Below are 21,754 nucleotides of genomic sequence, written 5' to 3'. Positions count from 1 at the left end.
AATGCGTGTTGTTCATTTATGTATGTAGTGTCCCACGCTATCCTTTGTATTTTGCTTAATTAGATAATTAGCGAATATTAATTAACCAACGTCTGAAGCAATGAAGCTAGGAAAAAAATTCAATTAGAAAGTTGCAGAGCGGTTTGCAAAACGTCCGAATAGACATTTTCTGTCCTTCTATGTATTGGTGTTTTTCAGCTTACTGCGGATGCCCGCGAAATACAAAAAAAAAAGAGAGGAACACCAGGTCACATGCCCGCTTGGCGTCGTGATTGCACCGCTCCCACGCGTTCCGCACATGCAAACGAACATAGCATCGTGCTGCCGCTGCGTCTGCTTATCGCTATCATGAATCGCCTCGAGCGAAGCACATCGCTGGCGTAAATCGCACAGCCAACGCCTTCGTCACTGCCCTGTCGCCTTTTAAGCGGCAGCGCACCCTGGTAGATGCTATGTTCGTTTGTACGCGGACAGTTTGGGAGCGCTGCAATCAAGGCGCGCAAGCGAGTATGTCACGTGGTATGCTATTGTGTTTCTCGGGCAACCAATGTAAGCTGAGAAACGCTAGTACTTGATAGATAAAAGGTTAGAAACTCTCTACTCAGACGTTTTACAAAGCGCTGTACGACTTTCTAATTGGAATTTTTTGCCTAACTTCGTTGCTTCAGAAGCTGGTCCATTAAACTTGACTAATTATCGAATTAAGTAGAATACAAAAATAGCGCGACACGCTACATACAAAATTGAGCAACATGCATTTGGTCGCGTCGTCTTGGAGTACATCGACATATTTTTTAAACTCTGGCTGAGGTTAGCCGAAACACCCTGTGTATGTTATGTCTCATATCTTCTCAACTGAGCTTTCGTCAGGAAAATATTTCTTGAATATATCCTCCCGTATTAAAACTTTCACAATTAGTTACATGACTTTTCTTATTGATGAGCATTTGTGCGACTTAATACGCACAAAACACATATGCCTCTCTAATGTGTTAACTGAATCCACTTGTCACATGACTCTTCCGAGAGACGCCACTCTCTTGGTGGTGCGAGGGGACTCAGTCTGTGAAATGGAACTGTCTCCTACTATGAGGTCTTGTAAATAACGTGACGACATCGACGACGACGGCGACATGAGAATAGGATGACGATGCTAAAATTATTACAGTGGTATCGAATACGAATTTTGCGCCTATTCGTAAGCCTCCAGGTTTCTGTCCTGTAGGTGACTACTGGTAACAGCTGTGTCTTACCAGTAGTCACCTACGGGACAAAAACCTGGAAGCTTACGAAAAGGGTTCTACTTAAACTGAAGACGACGCAACGAGCTATGGAAAGAAGAATGATGGGTGTAACGTTAAGGGATAAGAAAAGGACAGATTGGGTGAGGGAACAAACGCGAGTTAACGACATCTTAGTTGAAATCAAGAAAAAGAAATGGGCATGGGCAGGACATGTAATGAGCAGGGAAGATAACCGGTGGTCATTAAGGGTTACGGACTGGATTCCAACAGAAGGGAAGCGTAGCAGGGGGCGGCAGTAAGTTAGGTGGACGGATGAGATTAAGAAGTTTGCAGGAACAACATGGCCACAATTAGCACATGACCGGGGTAGTTGGAGAAGTATGGGAGATGCCTTTGCCCTGCAGTGGGCGTAGCCAGACTGATGATGATGATGATGATGATGATGATGATGATACAAAGGCATGACGTCAAAGGTATGACGATGCTGGAATGACAGCTCTATGACGACGACTACGTGTCGACTACAGCATCATGACAATGGGATGACGAAGGTGGAATGGCGACGATGGCGCGACAACAAAGGCATGACGACAATGTGGTGACGACAGTGGCAATCACTCTGACAAAATGACGACGAAGCAACGACCACGACGCATGACGACGGACTGATGACGATGGAGTGACGGCGATATAATGGCGGTGACGGCATGACAACGACGGCGTGTTAGTGTTGGAGCTCACATCCGCGCTTACGCGCATCAACTGCCGCCACGAGTCGACTCGATTGGAAGTTGGAGCCATATATCAGGTGATTCTCTCCACTTGCCCGTTACCAGCCCATTGTCCAAGAGCGCAGCCAGGAGCCTTCAGGGATGACGATGCTACCACTGCGACGGCGTGATGACGACATCACTTTCGGAATGACCCAAGTATTCGGCAAAAGCCGCCTTGAATCACATTATAAATCCGGTGTTCGCACTACGCCCGATACCGGCCAATCCTTTCGTATACTGCCGCCAGGAACCAGCAAAGATGACAACGGTACGTCGACGATGGCAACATTACTTTCATTATGGCACACGCATTCGGTAAAAACTTTGGGCAAGACAGCAGCCAGCAGCAGGAAATTCGAAGGAAGAGGAAAATGAATTTATTAAACGGAACTCACCATGCAGGGATTCGATCACTCACAAAATTTATCTTTTTTTTTTTAGTGCTCATTTATGACTCAGATTCAAGAAATTTCTACTCAACTGGACTCACTCGAACTCAGACTCAGTAAAATTTTGCTCATCTAGGCTCACACTGGCCTCACGCATCGGTATGGGTTTGAGTGAGTGTACTATTGAGTGAGTTCGTCGACCTATGCTTCTCCCCCTTTAAGGAGTTCAGCCGCGCACGACCTTTGGAAACGTTTGGAACCGTCACCGTTATCGTCATCAGTGGTCTCATTTTAGTGCTCAGCTCTTTCGTTCCTGGGTGGAGCGTCCGCGTAAACATGGGTGTAACCGCCCGAACATGCGCGTGCCATTGCTTGCGCGTTCATCGTCGTCGTCTACCACAACTGGCTCGTCGGTGCCCCTCGGCGTAACCGCGCGAACGCGCTCGTGCCAGTGCTCACGCGTTCGCCGTCGTCTTCCTCCACAGCTGGCTGCGATACCGCTCATCATGCCAGCGTTCCCATACTGCCCCTCCCTGTGCGAAGGCGCTGACGACACTGACCCATCGCCAGTCGCCGCTGCGGTTCCGCTCTCAAATTCTTTGCCTCAATATATCGCGAAATGAAAACACGTCACAAGCTGCGCTCAAATTTCGCATTAGGGAGCATCGTAATCGTCGGACATTTTTTTACCCCTAGACAAAACGCTTAGTTGTGTTGCTGCTACAAAGAAGCAGAAGAGGAAGAAGAAGGACTGCGTGCGGGTGATCACGGACTGAGCATTAAGCATTTTAAGCATTAGCGAGCCGTTTGGCCAGTAGCCATACTCGCAATGGCGCGGCCACCTCACGGTCAATGGACCAACGTTCCCGACCGCTCTATTAAGGTGCCTAAAATGATTAAGAGGAACTCGGATCGCCGTTCTAGATCAGAGTACGGGGCCACCCAGCCGACGACCAATACCACGTCAGGCCTTGTGAACGCCGAAGCTGAGAACGACCAGATTGAGCAGGGTGCGACTACGTACGGCCACGGCAATTTCCAGCGGCGCATCTTCTGCTACAACATCTTGGCCCTGGTGGTGCTGCAATGTCACAACCAGGTCTTCGCATTCATCTCACCGTCGGTGGGTCACTGGTGCAAACCGTCCAGGCGCTTCGCCAACTTGTCGACGGCGCTCTGGAAGAACGCCGCCATTCCTGTCGACGACGAAGGCCATTACAGCGAGTGCTTAGTCTACGTGTACCCGGGCCACGTCAACGACACTACGGTCAAGCGCTGCGACTCGTGGGAGTACGCAGCGGGGGAAACAGAGCTGTCCGTGCTCTCCTTCTGGAACATCGTGTGCCACAGGACCTGGCTGTCGAGCTTGGCAGAAGTGGTGTACAGGAGCGGCGCGCTCTTCATACCCGTGGCCGGCTATGTAGCCGACATGTCGGGTCGCCAGCCTGTCATCACTACAGCTGTGCTGTCACTTGTTTTGAGCACCATCGCAGGCTGCTTCACGGAGTCGTTCGCGATCTACTTGGCAACCAGGTTCATTAACTCGGCGTGCGCCAGCACGGTCCAGATGTTGACACTCATCGTGCTGTTTGAGGTCATACCACTCGAGTTCCGCACCTACTACATCGGCTTCGCCTGTTCACTCGGTGTCCTTGTGGCCGAACTCTTCTTCCTGCTTCTGAAGTTGTTTTACCACAGCATCGGTTGGTTCTTCGCGCAGATCATCGCATTGACACCAACGGTTCTCCTGCTGTCAGCGCCTTTAGTCATCTGCGAGTCGCCGATATGGCTGATGTCCATGGGTCACATAAAGGAGGCCGAGGCCATTATGCTCAAGGCAGCCAGAATCAACGGCGTGCAGCGAGAGAACGCTGAAAACGCACTGAAAGCCATCAAGAACGATATGAGCAGAAGCGACGCCAGCCTGTCTCGGGGTGTAACTCCTTGGGCCATCGTCACGCCCGGCGTGATCCGCGTGAGGGCGATCAGCGTTTTCTTCTCGAACTTCACCATCATGTTCGCCTTTTTCATCATAACGAGGAGCACCCGCCTGCACGGGGACACGAATGCCACTCACATAGCGTCCGTCTTGCTCTTGGCTCCTAGCTACCTGGCAATGTACTGCGCCTTGAATTCGTGTGGCAGGCTGAAGCTATTGACGGTGTTGCTGGCTCTCCTCGGCGGATTGTCTACCATCTGCGGCATCGCCATCTACGCCCGTCCTGTGGAGGTGTCCTACGTGCTAGTAATCGTCGCCAGGGCCTTGGTCACCGTCTTGATACCGACCAACTACCTATACATAATAGAGCTCTTCCCCACGGCCCTTCGTAGCGCCGTCGTGTGCGGCGCTTACAGCTGTGGCCGAGTGGGAGCAGTTCTAGCAGCCAGTCTGATGCCCATAAAGTACGCCGGCAGAGAGGATGTGTGCTTCGCTCTGGCGGCCATGGCGGCTTTCGCAAACCTAGTGGTTGTGATTCAGCTGCCAGAGACCAGCGTCGGCATCAAGGCGACCGAAGAAGTGAAGAAGCACAAGGACCTTTTGGAGGTCATGCAACGGAGTCTGTCGCCGCTGCGGCCGAAACGCCGTCGAATGCGTGGCAAAATAGCAGGCGCGAGCAGTAACGAACCGTAGCCGGCGCCCTGCGATCGCTCACGCTCCGGCATTGGTTGCAGTGCACTGGACGGCGTGAACTAAAGGATTTACTATGACACTGATTTGCTCGCGAAACCTTGCTTTAACCCAGAATATTATAGTAACTATATGTCGTAATTAACTTGTCATGAGTGTGTGCATAAACTTTTCAACTGTCAGAATGTTCTACGTTCTTGGTATACTATACTCCACATCTGGAACATTGGATAGTACGTCAAATTTATTCTCGTATACTGCGATTGGGTGTCACATGGCACCCCATTATGCCCGGATGTCTGTTCTTTGCTTATTTTCTTCATGGTGACTGTCGTATCATGCAGACACGTTAGGAAGCTCTGGATTTTCCCGCTGAACTTAGTGCTGTGGCGTTCCTGTTAAACACATGGGTGCCTAATGCGCGCACGACATTTCCGGAACAGTGCTCTGGGCATATTTCTAGCAGTATCAACGCCAAATGCATGATTGTGCTCGTTGAGCGGCGTGTTCTTTACGTCCGTGACGAATAGGGTATGCACGCAGTTGGCTCATTGGGCTATAATTAAGCGAGTGCTCGTTCGGTACACGAGCTTAGTTTATGTGGCGCCGAACCCTTCCGAATCCGGACACACGACGTTGGCTCCGTGCTTCTGAGCAGTCGTCACCACTCTGTCAGTGCGGTCCGCGCTTGAAGCGCCTATGCGGCACGTCAGCCAATAAAGTGCGCAGTTTTTAAAAGCGTCATTAAGTGTTGAAATTGATGTCCACCTTAATATGCATGAGCGTGCCATATAGTAGACTTCAGCATGCATGCGCAAGTAATTGCTGTTCACCGCACCAATTCCGCTAAGCGCTTGCAACCAGCGTAGTACTTCAGCAGAGCGTCCTCCATCAACGGTCTAATTGCAGTGACACGGCCAACCCTTTCGCAGAAGCGATGGCGTCTTCCAATAGGCATAGCCGCGTCGAAAGCGGTGACAGAAAACTTATTCTGACTGACCTCACTTCAAGCACAAAGAATAGGCGATAATGATCCATTTTGCACCAGTTCTGTGCAACCGTTACAAGAACGGGTGGCGAGGACTGATCTGGTTCGGAGTCGGCACTCAAGTGTGCCATAGGCACTCAAACCAAGCAGAGCCAGCAATGATAAAGAAAAAAAAATAGTGCTTATACGCAACCCGCAGAGTTTTTCATTGTGTTCTGCGCATGAGCACACATCATCCGCATATGAGATGGCGTACGGAACGGTCTTGCGCATGCTCTACTGAAGAACTCTAGTAGTACGAAACCAATTGGGTATCAGGCTCCTTCGTTTGTTTCGGCAAGCTCGTTCACGTCTTGGTAGTATTAGCAAAAAGGAAATGTATTGACATTGTCATGGTGATCGCCCAAACGTCGTCGTCACCAAAACCTGTTCAAATTTCTTCACATTTGACGAATAATGTGCTGGCACAAAAACACAATTTATTCTGCGCTATATGCATCAAATACATTGCTTTCGTTGAACCATACTGTATAGAGTGTATATACGAGAGCCACAAATTTGTTTTATTCGTAAGCGCATTGACACTATACATAAAACCTACGATGGCCGACTCGCAGAAGGCGCCATTTGGCCCTGGGCAGGCGCCATTTGGCCCTGGGCAGGCACCATTTGGCCCTGGGCAGGCGCCATTTGGCCCTGGGCAGGCGCCATTTGGCCCTGGGCAGGCGCCATTTCGACCTGGGCAGGCGCCGCCGGGATCCCGGGAACAGCCACCGCTGGATACCTTGTAAACGGGTTCAACACGAAGATAACTCCCTGCGTCGGCGGGTTGGTCTTACAGTCCTGGTAGAATATGTATATCTGATACAAGATGACTCCCTGGAAGAAAAAAAAAGAAACGGGGTTTTGCCAGAAGTCCCAAGCAATGAGAGCGACCGTGAACAGTCTCATCTGCAGTTGACTCGTTCTTTCGCACACACTCGTTGTGATACTCACTCGAGTTGACTCACATTCACGAAATAATTGACTCACTCATGATGATGACGATAATGGTGGTAATGATTTCTTGGCATTCCCTTTGAAACGGGGCGGTAACAAATAGTCACCTAGCCTACTTGAGCATACTCGCGGGATCACGGAATCGCGGGCTTTACCAGCACCACCTGTAATATAGGTTAGTTTATCAAGGTTGGGTTGGCACACGTTCTATGTGCGATACGCACTCTCGGGAACATGCGGGCTTCGGCTCGCACGAAAAACCTGGCGTTCTCAAATACATTTGGCATGACTTGTCATTCACACTTGCATGAACTGATGCCCAGAAGCAACACACGGAGTGGCCAGTACTTTACCCGTCACTATATAGAGGCGGCTTTTCACCGGCGATTGACAAAGGCCTCGCCGACGACTGCGACGGAAACCACACAGCCAATTTTTGGAATGCGAGTATATTCACCCAGCAAGGGCCGTAGTAAGCGTCCACATTAAACAAGCGCCGAGATTCAAAGCTGATGGAACCGTTAACTGCGTGGTCGGTGGTCAAGATAAGCAAGAAACACTTGGAGTATTGGTGTAAATGCAATAAAGAGAAAGAATAATACAGGTAGAAAATAGAGCCGCGGTCGTTAGTTTCGTAACAGACATGAATAAATGTGCAATATAAAAATTACAGGAGATATATAGATATAGAGAAGGGGAGGTTGTGGTGCAGAGAGATAATATAAAATATAAATGGACAAAACGATGGGCTGGAATAGATATAGTAAAACCTGATTAGCTCAAGCAGGCTAGGTGACTACGTGTCACCGCCCCGTTTCGAAGGGGATACCAATATAAATCATCATCATCATCATCATCATCATCATCATAGTTATCTGGCTACTAAGGCGACCAATGTTCCGACCGGTGAGCGCGACCTGCCCTTCGCCAAACCGATATGGCTCGCGATCGGTGCCGTTCACGTTTGCCCGCACCGCCATCACCACGTAAAATAATTGCCAGCGCATTGGGACGTCCTTCTTCGGCGACTTTGATTGGTTTAGCAGCTTTGCAAAACCAGTCGTGGAGCGGAAGAAGCGGTCAGTGGGAGGGTCCACGAAACTGGTCGATCTTTGACCAGAGTCACCATTTGCGGCCTTTGCTTTGCGACCGTGCAAAATTCTCACGCGACCTCTGCGACTCGCCTGCGTGAATGCCGCTTTAGAGTGTGCGAGAAGGGTCAGAGAGGCTCGATGGCTTCTTTGGTCATAACCATATGAAGTAACAGACAATGATACCAGAGAAAGCAAAGTTAATTGTTATGCTAACAAATTAGGGTAAATAGAAATGAAAGTGGACTTGCCGCAGTTGGGGACCGAGCATAACACTTGCGAGAGCGTCATCTGTATAGAGTCACTCATAACCAAGGCGGTGGGTGCGTAGCATTTAACCTCGGGGCAACGTGTAGCAGGTGAACTTAGGCGTAGGTAGCTGTCCAATAAACACTCGTATCTTACCTCGTGGCATCAATACTGGCGAATTCGAGACCCTCGCTATGCATGCAGTGTGTGCGGATAATAAGGGAATCCGAGGGGCTCAATTTTTTACAGCGAAGCTGTTACGAGCTACTTCACCCAGTACGTCCGCTTGTTAACACAAAACTATCATCATCAGGACTGGCTCCAGCGTCGTCGTATTCTTCCACAGCTGGCTCATTGGCGACCCTCGGCGCTACCGCGCGAACGCGCTCGTCGTCATTAATTAATCAATTAAGAAACACAGACGTAACCAATTTTACAGCGAATCACAGCGAAGCTACTCAGGGCTAGTTTACCCAGAACCGTGTCCGTGTGTATAGGCACACAACTCCTCATACGTAGGCCGATCCCGAAGATAGTGCGACGTACGCCGGGCCGACTCCCAGCGGAGGTAATTAAATTAATTTAATGACGGGGTTTTACGTGCCAAAACCACTTTCTGATTATGAGGCACGCCGTAGTGGAGGACTCCGGAAATTTCGACCACCTGGGGTTCTTTAACGTGCACCTAAATCTAAGTACACGGGTGTTCTCGCATTTCGCTCCCATCGAAATGAGGCCGCCGTGGCCGGGATTCAATCCCGCGACCTCGTGCTCAGCAGCCCAACACCATAGCCACTGAGCAACCACGGCGGGTTACGGCGGAGGTGACGCAGGCGTTAAGCACTCCCCATACGTGGGCCGATACCGAAGATAGTTCAATGCCGGGTGACCCGTGGCGGAGGTGCAGTTCGCCATCACGGGGCCCACATGCGCAGCTTCGCTTCTCATCCTTCTTCACAGAGTGGAAGGGCACGGAGTTTTCTTTTCGTTAGTCTTCGTATGCCTCATGTGTCTTGTGCCCGCTACGGTGAAATTTGTAGAGCCTAGGATGGCGTTAGTGAGTAGCGAGAACTGTGACACCACGCGCACATTTACTGCGAGATCGAGCTGTTATGGGCTCACTCTCCTGGTCGTTTTGATGTCCACCTGAGTTATCGCTGGAATCCAAAATCCTTCGTGAGGGAATTAGAAGGAAAGCAAAATTATCATGGAGTCGCGCGGATTCGAACTAACAACCATCCGATTGGCAGTCCAGGATTGTACCCTTCTGCCGCTCTACCGACGCTACATAAACAGAGAATACTAATCCTGGAGAGTGCGATGGCGCCACCGGACTACCGTGATTGGCTAACGCCCGCTCAACATCTGTGTACTGAATAGAGCTGGCATTCGCGCCTTCTTCGTGCTCTAGCACTAGCCTTCCCATTTGAGGAGGTGGTCCTCAGTTTAAGTTTTCTTTTTCTAGGTGTGATCATAATGATCGAGCTCTTCTGCTTTGTCTACATTTGTCTTCTATTTCATTGGGCGCTCGACTTCTCAAGTTTACTGGATGGCGCTGACGTCTGGTTTTCTTCGAAGATAGCGTCGGGCATCTTATTGGGGTACCCCATACATTAACCTGAGGAAAGCTGAATTAATCGAGCAGCAGAATGAATCTAAAAGGTTCTTTTAATAGAGGCCAGCGGCTAAGTACGTATAGGTAAGAGGAAGAAGAAAAGCCGAGTCGTTCCACTTCACCACCTAGAGCTGCAACTTCCACAAACGACTCATAGCCACACGTATACCTTTGAGACGACTCACACTTTTATTTCTCGAAAGGAGATTTCTCGCTCACGCCTGCGAATGTTCAGCCCAAAAAATACCGCACGATACAGTCTAAATATATTTCTTTGGCTATTGTGTCACTACTTCGCGTTACGGATAAAACTATTCTTTAAATTTCATTTGTTGATAAACTTGTAATGCCCACCTTCACTATAGCCAGGGCTATGTGGCCGATGGCGCGCTGCAGGAATGCTCGATTCTGTGGATGCAAACATAAAAAAAGAAGACAGCACAAGTACACACACGGCGTTATGCACCGACTTGCAATATAAGCGAAAGTGGATATTGAATGACACTGTAGGAATATTTAGTGACTGAGTTATGAAAACGGCAATTTTCGAACGGTCGTTTGGGTCGGTAAGCTTGATGGCACAAATAAAAGTATTTAATTGACAGGGTAGACTTTTTACTAATCGTTTATCAAAATGTTTTTATTTTCCTTATTTTTGCATAAGAATGCCTTCTAATGTGGTCGATGAGCAAAACGACAACAAGGTAAAAGCGGGAGCCAAGGTTTCGACAAGTGAACTTGTCTTTTTAAAGCCGACATATGGTTTCTTCGGCACAGTGTATATAAGTAGGGTTGTTCCAAAGGGGAGAGGGAGTAAGTCGGGTGGGCGAGGCTATCGAGGCAACGACCGAGGGTGTCTTAGCGGCGAGGGTGTAATATTGAGAGGAAAGGTGTGCTATTCAACGTCGGTGGAGGAATGTGAAGAGCGCCGCGTGTCAGCAGGTTTACGTGTTTATGTTAAGGTTCCTGTTTTCATGGAAGGGGCCTGGACAACGGTGGGAGGGGGAGGGGGATTATCTGCTCCACTGGAGGTCGCTGAACTCTCGTCTCTCTGCAAGAGAGAATAAATAAAGCCGTGGGAAATGGTGCTCGAAGAAAAATAAATAAATAAAATGGAATTGGTGTAAGAATAAAAGAACAAAAGAAAGGGAGGAAAGAAAAGAGAAACAAGACACTAAGCAACCCAATGAAAAATAACTAAGTGCTGTTGCCTATAGCTTGAAAGTTAGCAAAGCTCATACATTCTAAAGCTCCCTTTGAAACGTTTAGGCCTATTGACTGCAATGAGGTATAGTTCCCTGTATTTTATGTCTCGCACAGAACTGAAATTTGACTTTAGGATGTAGAGTTTAAATTCATCAAATTTATGACCTGGTGGGTTGAAATGCTCGGTGACGCCTTTGGGAAACTTTATATATATATTCTTATGACACACGGCGCTACCTCACACTCCTCCGACGCTAAATAGCACGCCTTTCGTTTCAATTCTACGCCCGCGCCACTAACACGCCCTCCGATCGTTGTCTCGCCCACCCACTTAACCCCTCTTCCCTTTAGAAGAACGCTACCTATATATAATGTGCCGAGGAAAGCACATGTCGCCTTGAAAAAGCAAGTCCACTTGTCGAAACGTTGGCTCTCGCTTTTACTTTGCTCTCGTTTTGCTCATGGTCTTGAATTTCCATCACCCACCTTTGCCGTGTTTTCCCTGGATTGCTAACGTGGTCGATTTTTTGATGAATTTTATTTTATGAACCGCACACACAATTGGTTAACATGTTTTCGACCGCAAAATACAACACCGGTCTTGCGCCACGTGCCCCTGTGCAAGTACTGAGATGTAATTCGTTTGAATATTTCCTGTTTATTATTTGTTAGTGCATTTAGTTATTCGCGAAAAAAATATTACGCTTCCCATAGAAGTGACACTCGTTGGCGGCTCGCAAGCGCTAGGGGCACTGCGGCTGTTCACGATGTCTCGACTTCCTAGGCTTGTCAGGCAAGAAGAGCTGCGGTCTGTCAAAAGCGAAGGTACATTAGACGCCGGGCATAGAGCGAAACAGGCGTGCTATTCATCTCTTCTACACTGGCGCCTGTTAGAGCTAAGCTTTCTTGCCGGGTTCCAGACAGCTTTTCGCACGTATGGCGACATCTACGAATGGCACGGCGAAGAAGTAGTTTATACGTTTAAGTTTTAAGCACATATAGTTTGATATATTATTACTGGAGGGTACTGCGGCGCTAGTGTCTATGGGAGCTGCAGGCAGGGTGATTTTTCTTTTAGTGCGTAGGTATTTTAATGCCTACCCAACGAGCAAGAACGTCCGTCAGTCCGGCTTTCAGCCCATCCTTCACGTAAGATGATCGCTTTCAAGATAGGGCCCGAAGCATCGAACGAATTGAATTTCGTGCTGCCTCTCGCTTCAACGCGAACTTAGCGGCGAGAACACAGCGCACACGAAGCTATCAGCACTCGCCGCGCTGTCCCCATCTCAGCTCGCTTTCCAGATCGGGGCCCGCGTGGTCGCGCCATATACGCCGCCGCCGCCGCCGCCGCCGCCGCAGTACTTTTGGTCATGGTTGATCGTCGTTCGACGCGGATGGATAAGGCGCTAAAGAGCGATAGCGGCTTATAATGATCAGAACGCTGTCAGCACACCTGGCGCCACCACCTGCCAGGAGTGTAGCCAGGGGTTTGGGGGGGGGGGGGGGGGGGGGCTTATGGGGCTTCAGCCTCCTCCGAAATCTTTCGTGCTGTGATGCACCACCGACCAAACCGGAGATCACTCTGGATTTTATCTAGAATGTATTTTTCCCGCCCGAAAAGACATTTCGGCGTGAAGATTGTGAACTGGGGCTATATTTCGTGGAAACGCCCATGCACTTGGAGTCACATAGCGCAAAGATCCCCATCCGAGCACAAAGTTTCAAGGGCGCTTTGATGGCGAGCGGGCTCGTCGTGGCTTCTCGCAGAGGCCGCGGAATCTACGGAGCTCATGGATTTCAATTCCGAATCTTTGTGGGTATAAAGCTAACATAAACTTCTGATGTGAATGGTGCATTGACATTTCCAAAGTCGTGCGTTACATTTTCAATTCCGGATCTTTGTGAGCTTAGTGTTCTTGTAAACATTTGGTGCCAAAGCTGCATTGACTTTTCTAAAGTCGTACAACGGACCATACAACGAGACAAGCCATATTAACACACTATCAGACAAGTTGTCAAAACACGCAGCGATGTCCGATGAGACGAAGCGTTGTAATGGTTCATTTGTGCCAACATGTCGCAGAAAAGAATAACATCTTTTTTTCACCTGCGCCAAAGCATCCATGTCAAGACGCTAAACCCAGAAAAGGTAACTGCGTTCTTATTTATTTTTTGTACTTTGACTTTTATTCGCGAGGACAGATTGAGCCTCTTCAATTTTCTTGTTCTCGCTACCAGCGGGCAGCCAGAGCCAACCAGAGGTCATGCGTCTTTCTCGTGTTGCCCTGACAACCACGCGGCGCACTTTGGTGCGCGTTCGTTTTTCTCTGGCCCAGTGAATTTCGGCCTCAGAGAGGTTTGGAGGCTTTCTGGCTAGCAGACGACAAAAATAAGCAATGGCCGCTCGCCGCCACCACTGTGGCGACTCGACAGATGGCAACGCGTTCGCTTGAGGGCATCTCCATCATTTCGATGATAGCGCAACGTGTACGGGAAGTCTTTTATCTCGCCAGTGCAGGATAACGAGCAGCATGCATATGGTTCTCTGTGGACCAAGCGTCTCACGTTTTCTTCGATATTCATTCGATATCCATCAGGTGCCCCAAGTAGGCATTCGATTGTGGCCAACATGCTTTCCCTTGCTTTTCTTCATTTCGATGCCCCCCTCTCCCCCCCCCCCACACACGCACACGCACACACACACACAGAGAACGAACGAGAGAGAGAGAGAGAGAGAGAGAAGATATTGCTTCGGCGCAACGAATTGTCGCATGGTGAAAGTTTGATTTTGTTACTTCTTCTGCGAAATGTAATGGGCCACGGAAATTTTCAGTTGCTGGATACTCTTGTCATATTATTGCGATATCAATTATATGGACACTCAAAGCGCATACCCGTCGTGGTCGTCATGTTCCGTATGAAGTCCAAAGGCGATAACATCCTCAGCGCTCGCCGCATGCTGTATGTGCGGGTCAAAGCGCACGGAGGGGGGGGGGGGGGGTGAGCCGACAATGGTGGGTCAGTCTTATGTGCGCAACGGAGAAAAGCGGGGAGGAAGCGCGGCGTCTTGCGCCGCGCCCAAGGCTCCGGGAGTGCACTCTTCTCCGGGGTCCCTGGAGGCTGTGCGCGCCCAGGCCGCTGTATCTTGAAAACCATTTGCGACGGGGACAGAGCCCGCCGCGCGCTGCATTGTGCGCTGTGCTTTCGCGACTTAGTTTGCGTTGATCAGAGGCGCAGCACGAAGGTAAATTTGCTCGCTGATGCTGCTGCCACACTTTTTTCTCACTCAAGCCTTTTGACAGCGAGTTTCCGCGGTCATCGAGTGAGATGTGTTCATGTTCGCCTGTGCGCGCCTGACACCACGCTTGTTAATTTAGTTAGTGCGCCTATGTTTACAAGTTTCTACGGCCGATAAAGATATCCATGCTTCATATAGCTGTCCACCAATTTTCTATCGCAATCGATGACTCGCCTTTCGGTCGAAACTGTGACTTTTTATTTTTTTATGACAAAGGCGAAGGCGGCTGTCGTCGGTGAATTTGAGCAGAACATTGGAATATTCGCCGACGTTTGCTCGAAAACGGCTCACGTTGAGCTCCACGGTTAGAACTTACGCGCACGGACCATTCCTCGTCGGCGTTGTAAACTCCCGCCACAGGAACCTGCAGTGAAATCACGCCGCCATGACAAAATCGAAAGGTCCAGCAATTCTAAATGAATCGCCCAGCGGAACTATAAACATAGAGATTTAAGAGGCATCGCGTTCTTCCACACAGAGAGCAACCGACGTGTATTTTTTTAAATATTCATTGGCAGATCGTAAAAACGTTTACAATTTTTTTTGTAAAAGTTAGATTTTCCATAAGCCCCGGTGTGCTTACGGTATAACATTTCTTGTTCAATAATGTTCATAATAGGCCGCCAACATATATCTCGTTCAGACACCTATGGACTGTAATACATTAGAAATTTACATGTTTTCACAGCATTGCCTACACAAATTATCCGTACTTTATGTGGCCAGAAGGAAAAGTCTATAAGGAGGCAAAGCGGACTACAAAGAGGCGGTTTAAAGATATTTTGATAAGGACTGCGTGGCTTTAACTGACGTCCTCACGTACGCCGGAACACGGTTTCCTGAAAGAAAGGACTTGTTCATGGTGAGAATGTTTAAGGTACTCACAGAATCACAGAATACGACAGAAAACTTCATCACGAGGCATCACAAGGCTAGTTCGGGGCATTGTGGGAAACTTACGGGCGTCAAGTGTTACATCATGCGCGAGGCTTTGAGATGCCTTTCCGTTTACCGTGCATTAAACAACGCTTTCATGCCATGATACTCGGGTCATTCCGGGTTTACCTAAAAAGACATATAGGAAGGTCACTTTTCTGAAAATTTAATATTACGAAGCAATTCCTTTAAACATCGTAATATTCCTTTTTTAATCTTTTTTGCATTGTATACTGTACTTGCCCCGACAGGACGAGAATAACAGCGATGGACGAAGCGGCGGGGTGATTTCGGCTTGTCTATATATATGATCCATCACGTTGGCATATATTGTAATCTGGCTAGCGTCGCCGAAACTGTATATATATAGATAGGTGGATGTGCAGACGCTGGTACGCGAAGTACGTGGCTATTTCCTTTAGTGAAGCCTATCCCGAGTAGAGATGTAAACTTTCATGAAAGTTTGAGGGGCGTGAGAAAAAGTGGCTTCTCTCATGCTTTTTGCAGATAAATACCAAAAACTAAAAAAAAAAGATTCTTGCGCACGCCACAGAGCTATGAAAAACTCGACACATTTATTTCTCTAACGCTGAAAATAATATAATGATTTCATTACTACATTATTCATGTGCACTCGAACATTTTTTCCCCCGAAATCGTCAATGTCTTTTTCAACCACTTGCATCTCAAATCCTGAGCGCATGTTGCAGCTCAGCGTAGGAGACTGAGTATTGTTTCTGCAAGCCAAGAAGGGACGTTCCTCCACGCCGGTGCTCGTCGCATAGTTTAGAAATTACGACGCGGAGTGGAGGCGCCACATAGGGTCCGAATGGTTCGAATCGTGCACCAAGAGACCGTATACTGACAGGAGCCGAGACCGAGTTTCGAATGAAGTTTTTGATCAGCGCGCTATTGCGGCGACTTTCTTGTTCTCGCACTCTTTCTTTGACGCCTTACAAATGCGAGTGTGGCGCGCGTACGCCGCCTGCGAAATTGGAATGAAGCGCGATTGCACCGAATGTCGACGTGCGGTCAACGCAAACACGAACGTCTCGCACTCACATTGCGGGATAGAAAGTGGGCGCCCGCCACATGGCCAGCGCAGCAGACGACGATGGTCCCGGCGTTCAGCATCAGGAACTTGCGCAGAGTCTCCACCACTTGCGCCTGCGGTGTATGTTACAGTACACCGTGACAGTATTGATAACCATTACATTAAGTATAACCACGAAAATATGCATAACGCGGTGGGCGGGTCCATGGCGAAGAAATCTCGTTCGAGAGCTGTGAAGCACTAAAGCATAGCGCTGTTCCAATTGAAGCGTGTTCCTCACAGTTGGGTCGCTAAAATTAACGGATATAAATCGTGTCCCTCTCCTTTATAACCAGAAAGCCACTGCAATAGGCTTCTTTAGACAGGGAGATTAATCTGTAGAAAATTTTATTTATTCGGCTTGGACAAATTATGACTTACGGAAGGAACTGATATGGCGAAACAGTTCCCTATATACGGCAGTCCAAGTTTTGCTGAAGATTTCGCGTTGGGATGTCTCACTATCATAACTAGCAGGTACTTCCCATATTTCCATTTTCTTTACATAGCTCTCACTTTATGCTTTGACATTTGCTTAGGCTCCTCGTACTTTACAGTGGGGGAGCTACACGCGAGCCCACTGTAACAGGGAACTCTGACCCTTGTCGCAACGTTGGCTCCAGGCTGAGGCTTCCTCTGTTCGCTTACTGTTGATCAGTGTATTTCTCATGACACGTCGGAATGAGCGAAGACTACCGTTCACTCGGAATGTATACAACGAGAACAAATGAGACATCCATGAGGTCATAATGTGCCTCGCACATTAAGTATAAGCTTTGCTAATCACTCTGCATCTCCTTACGCAGTCCACACGGGGCGTATAGTTCTCTTTTCAATACATAACAGCCAGGGGCCGCATTTCCTTCTATCACAGTTCGGGTATGTCCTTTTCAGCACGCATTGATTGGCTAAGCCCGCGGACGTAAATGTGTCGAAAAGAACACACTTCCTGTTAACTTTTATTTCTCGCGCTGCACTGTTCTCAAATTACTTGACAGACTGCGTGCCCGTCAGTCCTGCTTGTCTGCGTGTTTAGAAGTTATATCGTGCGAAATGAAAGTGTCCAGGAAAGTGATCGATCAGAATATGGCCCCAGAGCAAATAAGTTATGAACCTGATCTTCCCACGGATCGTGGTTGGTTGACTCAGGCAAATTCAAATAACATAAATTTTGTGCCTTAGCACTGCGTCATTGCTCTTGCATGCAGCGGAGTGCTTATCCGCTATAGTAAAATTTAACCGAAAGCCCTATATAAACCTGACGCGGTTGAAGCAAACGTAATAAAAACGGGCCCGTCTGCATGCAAGTATCGGCAGGTTTCAACGAGGGCTCCTCTTTGCCGTGCGAAGTTTAAGTGTAATACTCGGCGCAACATTTCTGTTGCGGATACAAGACGTATTACAGTGAACGGTTACTATTAAAGGCAGAAATGTAAGTTTCGATTTCGCACTTACAGGACTCGGACCAGAAAGTGCCGGATTGGCCTGTAAAGAAAACAAAAGAACGAACATTGGAACTTAAAACACCAATGAGACTACTCAAGGAAACCACAAACGGCGCTGGACAAACGTGCAACGGAACGGCTTTTTATTAACGCATGCAACAGCGCTTGACGTTCGGCTTGTTAATGTCGCGTCACTTCAGAAGTGCGGCAGCTCATCAAGAAGAATACAGATTCGAAGGAACACACCACGAGCGTTGAGGTGTCCTTGTCTCTATCTGTATTTGTCTTGCCGGGCTGTCGTACTTCTGAAGCGAAGCGCACGCGACGCAGGAGAAAGGAAGGCTTGTAGTGCGCATTGCATGTACCACTTACATTCCAGGAGAATAATCGACTATAGACTGGCGCATAAGTGACAGAGGCGAGAACGGCAACGGATCACTGAAATGATGTTCACACAAAACATGTACGGCGTCTGCAACAGTCAACGTTCCATATGCAATACGCGACATGCAAGAACTGGTCATTCGTATTAAACATTTAATCTGGGGTTTTACTTGCCAAAACCACGATGTGATTATGCGAAGCTCCTTATAGGGGGAGGGGGGAACTCCGTATTAATTTTGACCACCCGAGCTTCTTTAATGCGCAAACAGTGCACGGCTCACGGAAGTTTTTGCATTTCGCCGCCATCTAAATGCAGCCGCCGCGGCTCTGCCCACCTTTGAGCACGCGAATGGAGGGGCGCGAGGGACGCCGCCGAAAGCGACGTATAGTTTCGCCTCATGCGCACTCCCCGTCGTACAACCTGTGACCCCTGTTAACCTCCGGGGTGCTGTTTATGCTGCACAGCAGCACAGGCGTCGCGTGCTTGCTATCGCTTCGCCCTTCTAGCGGAACTAATTAAAGGGGCCTTGAAACGATTTTGACGATTTTCACAAACCTACTGAGTCGTTATAGGTAGGTCGCCTGGTGGCACGGGGCACAACCGAACACAGAGCTAATATAGCAGTAACAAAGTCTATTCTACTTTGCTGGTTGGCGTAAGTTTTCGGAAGGAGCGTAATCGCGAACACGTCGTCCTTTTTAAATGTCTAAAATGTTTTACGCACGGTTACAGCAATGTTAGCTCCGTGTTCGGCCAACCCTCGGAGGGCGAGTGCTAGTTTCGGTTTCAAGGAACATGCGCGCTCCGACCGGTTGCCGGACATCCTAAATGTTCTTTTAATTATCTCTTTGTGAATTTTAAATGGGGCGAAGCGCGGGAAGTGGTTGTCCTCGTGCATCCGTCGAGCACACCTCCGTTCGCCCTTGCCACTCGCTCAGCGATATCAAAAGCTGCATCGCGCTTGGTCATCTGCTTCGGTTGTCGTCCCAAGCATGAAGATGGGAAAGATAAGGCAGAGAAGCTTGATCAGGCGTGCAACGAACGGAAGACGCAGGAAACCAGGTCAACCAAGGATTAGACGAAGATGGCTAAATCCAGGCATCACATGTGTTGCGTGGTTCTGTGGTGTTCTATCATGGGGAATTCCAGTTCTGCGAAGTTTTCCAGGTTCGCTAACGACAGCAGGTAAGGACAAGTATTTCACTTTATTTTCTGAGCAGGTATTCATTTTGCATGAGTAAACAAGTTCTGTGCAAGCCTGAGTGAACTGACATAGGAGCAGTGTCGTTCGATCCATTCGTCATGACGGCAGCCCATCTGCTGTGGGTGAAATATTTGTACTGTAGGGCTTGAGTGCGTGTTTGTTGCGGCATACATTTTGTGCGCTCTTTGTCGACAAATATAGCCAAGGCTAAAGTAAAGAAAAAGAAGACACAGCCGTGATGTTTTATCAAATTTCAAGAGCAATGACGGCAAAAGGATGCATGCACGTAATTTCTTGTTGCGTTTTGACGAACCATTGCTAAAATATCTTACTAAAAAAGGTTGAAGCTCTCTATTTTATCTTACTTTTGGAGCGCAGGCGGCACCATACGCCCAGTTACCTTGATTTAACCTCAGCTTTGGTGTGTGCAAGTTTATGGGCACTTTTATAAGAGACGTAGCGCAATGTTATTTGTTTTGCCGATAAAATATATGTAATAATACCTGTAATACAAGTATAGAGTACTTAATACTAAATAATTATTAAAGGGAAAATACGAAATAAGCACGAACTAGTAATCCCCTTGCGATGAAGAGTGGCATTAAGTTTTTTTTTTTAATGAATGGTTGGTTCCTTGCGTTGCTGTTGTATCAAAATAGTGTCCTAATGCTCGCCCTGCTTTTCTGTATATATGAATATGACGCAAAGTATGACGACAGGCAGATTATACATGCTTGTAAGTGCTATAGAAATATGCTTCCTCATTTGGCATATAGTTCAAATAATGAGATCAGTTATAGGCTGCTTCCTGTTCATGCAGATGCCTGTAGGCAGTTTAAAATTCTGTGGGTCCTTACATATCATGCTGTCAATGAAATACATGTATTGCAGTCTACCTTCTTTCTGTAAGCCACAAAATATGTCGCCGTCGTAATATACGTGATAGGCAAGTTCCACGTGACCAGCCCTTGATGGTTAATTTCGCATTGGTTTGGATCTTCTGGAATCTATGTTCCCTCATTATGACAAATTTCAGTTGCGAATGAAAATTCCTTCTGCAGATTGGCACTTTATCACTTTGTAGAGGTCCTTGTTTTTCCAGTACGGAATGTGTGAATAAAATCAAAAACGTTCAGCTTTTACTTGTGTTGGGTTTCGGCTGACCGAGAAATCGGCCAGCTTAAGCTGATCGACTTTAGAACACACGAACAAAATTAAGGATTGATAGTGCCAGGAAGTTTTCTTTATACTACCCCCCACTATATCGGTGGACTAGTTGAACTGTAGCCCTGAATTGAACCGCAAGTTAGGAATTTCAAAGCGACTATTTTCACGACATGACGAAATACGTGCGAATACTTGTATTTAATGACGGTGTGCTATATAAATATTTTTCATTATAATTTCTGACCACTTGTGCGTACGATCGCTGTACCAGTGCTTTAAAAAATGAATAGAAGCTTCCAAGGTAAACACGACAGAAAAAAAAAAAGCGCTTCCTAAACACAGCACCCTTGGTTCTGCTCCGCGATTTTACCAATGTCGCCGCGCGGCCGGCGGACCTGCAAGAGAGTACGAACACAGCCCGCTTGCATGCCAAGTGGGAAAGGAGGGCTTCGCGGAAAGCCTCCTCCTCGCGGCGGCGCGCCCTCTACCTTCTGACCTCATCAGAGACACCATGAATGAAGTGTTTTGTTTGTCGTAATGGGACCGAGTGTCCCAAGGGAGGTGTAGGGAGTTTCCGCACCCTGGTTTGGCTGGTTAAGCTGGATTCAATGAAGAAGAAGGGTACTTTATTACATTACACACTTCAAGGTGAATTAGAAGTGGCTAAATGGTGCAGCAGAGTCAGCCGTTGACGGGGCTTGAGCAAAAGCATGACTACCGCGGAAGATGCTCGGCCAAGCAGCTGTCACCGTTAGTCCGTGTGCACGCCGTTTCTCTTCGTACTGCGTGTGTAAAGCGCTGCCGCTTCAGAGGTCGAAGCGGTGACATTCGTGCCCCCCCCCCCCCCTCCTCCTCGCACCTTCTAAAAGAACTTCCAACAAGACAGCTGTAGAGCATTTTGGGAAACTTCCAGTTCAGCAGCTTCAAATTTAATACTTGTTTAATATTTTTTTTTCTACGTCTAAAGAAAACTCGCGCAATACGAAAAAAAGAAAAGCACGTGACATGTCCGCTTGCGTGCCGAAATTGTAGTGCTCTCAAAC

At 48.1% G+C, this 21,754-nt stretch overlaps 2 protein-coding genes across 4 annotated transcripts in view; one reads left to right on the top strand and one right to left on the bottom strand.

Moving 5' to 3' along the window:
- Positions 1–3,057: 3,057 nt before the first annotated feature.
- Positions 3,058–5,779, top strand: LOC126545235 (solute carrier family 22 member 6-like). The gene has a single exon (XM_050193002.3). It carries the CDS (start codon positions 3,236–3,238, stop codon positions 5,036–5,038), a length of 1,803 nt encoding a protein of 600 aa, XP_050048959.2. The 5' UTR covers positions 3,058–3,235; the 3' UTR covers positions 5,039–5,779.
- A 703-nt stretch (positions 5,780–6,482) lies between these two features.
- The window catches only part of LOC126545258 (uncharacterized), a 36,739-nt gene continuing 21,467 nt past the window's right edge, over positions 6,483–21,754 (bottom strand). For 2 of the 3 annotated variants that reach the window (XM_055061960.2, XM_055061954.2), the window contains exons 4-8: positions 17,966–17,995; positions 16,480–16,584; positions 14,798–14,845; positions 10,332–10,385; positions 6,483–6,902 (exon numbers count right to left, since the gene is read on the bottom strand). In XM_055061960.2, coding sequence (XP_054917935.2) covers positions 6,621–6,902; positions 10,332–10,385; positions 14,798–14,845; positions 16,480–16,584; positions 17,966–17,995 — 519 coding nt within the window. In that variant the 3' untranslated portion in view covers positions 6,483–6,620. The remainder of the gene's footprint in view (positions 6,903–10,331; positions 10,386–14,797; positions 14,846–16,479; positions 16,585–17,965; positions 17,996–21,754) is intronic. The other variant, XM_055061959.2, reaches the window with a different exon arrangement.

This window comes from Dermacentor andersoni, chromosome 3, assembly GCF_023375885.2.
Source record: "Dermacentor andersoni chromosome 3, qqDerAnde1_hic_scaffold, whole genome shotgun sequence".
NCBI lineage: Eukaryota > Metazoa > Arthropoda > Arachnida > Ixodida > Ixodidae > Dermacentor > Dermacentor andersoni.
The sequence above is the reverse complement of the archived record's forward strand: the minus strand, read 5'-3'. Positions and strand labels throughout refer to the sequence as shown.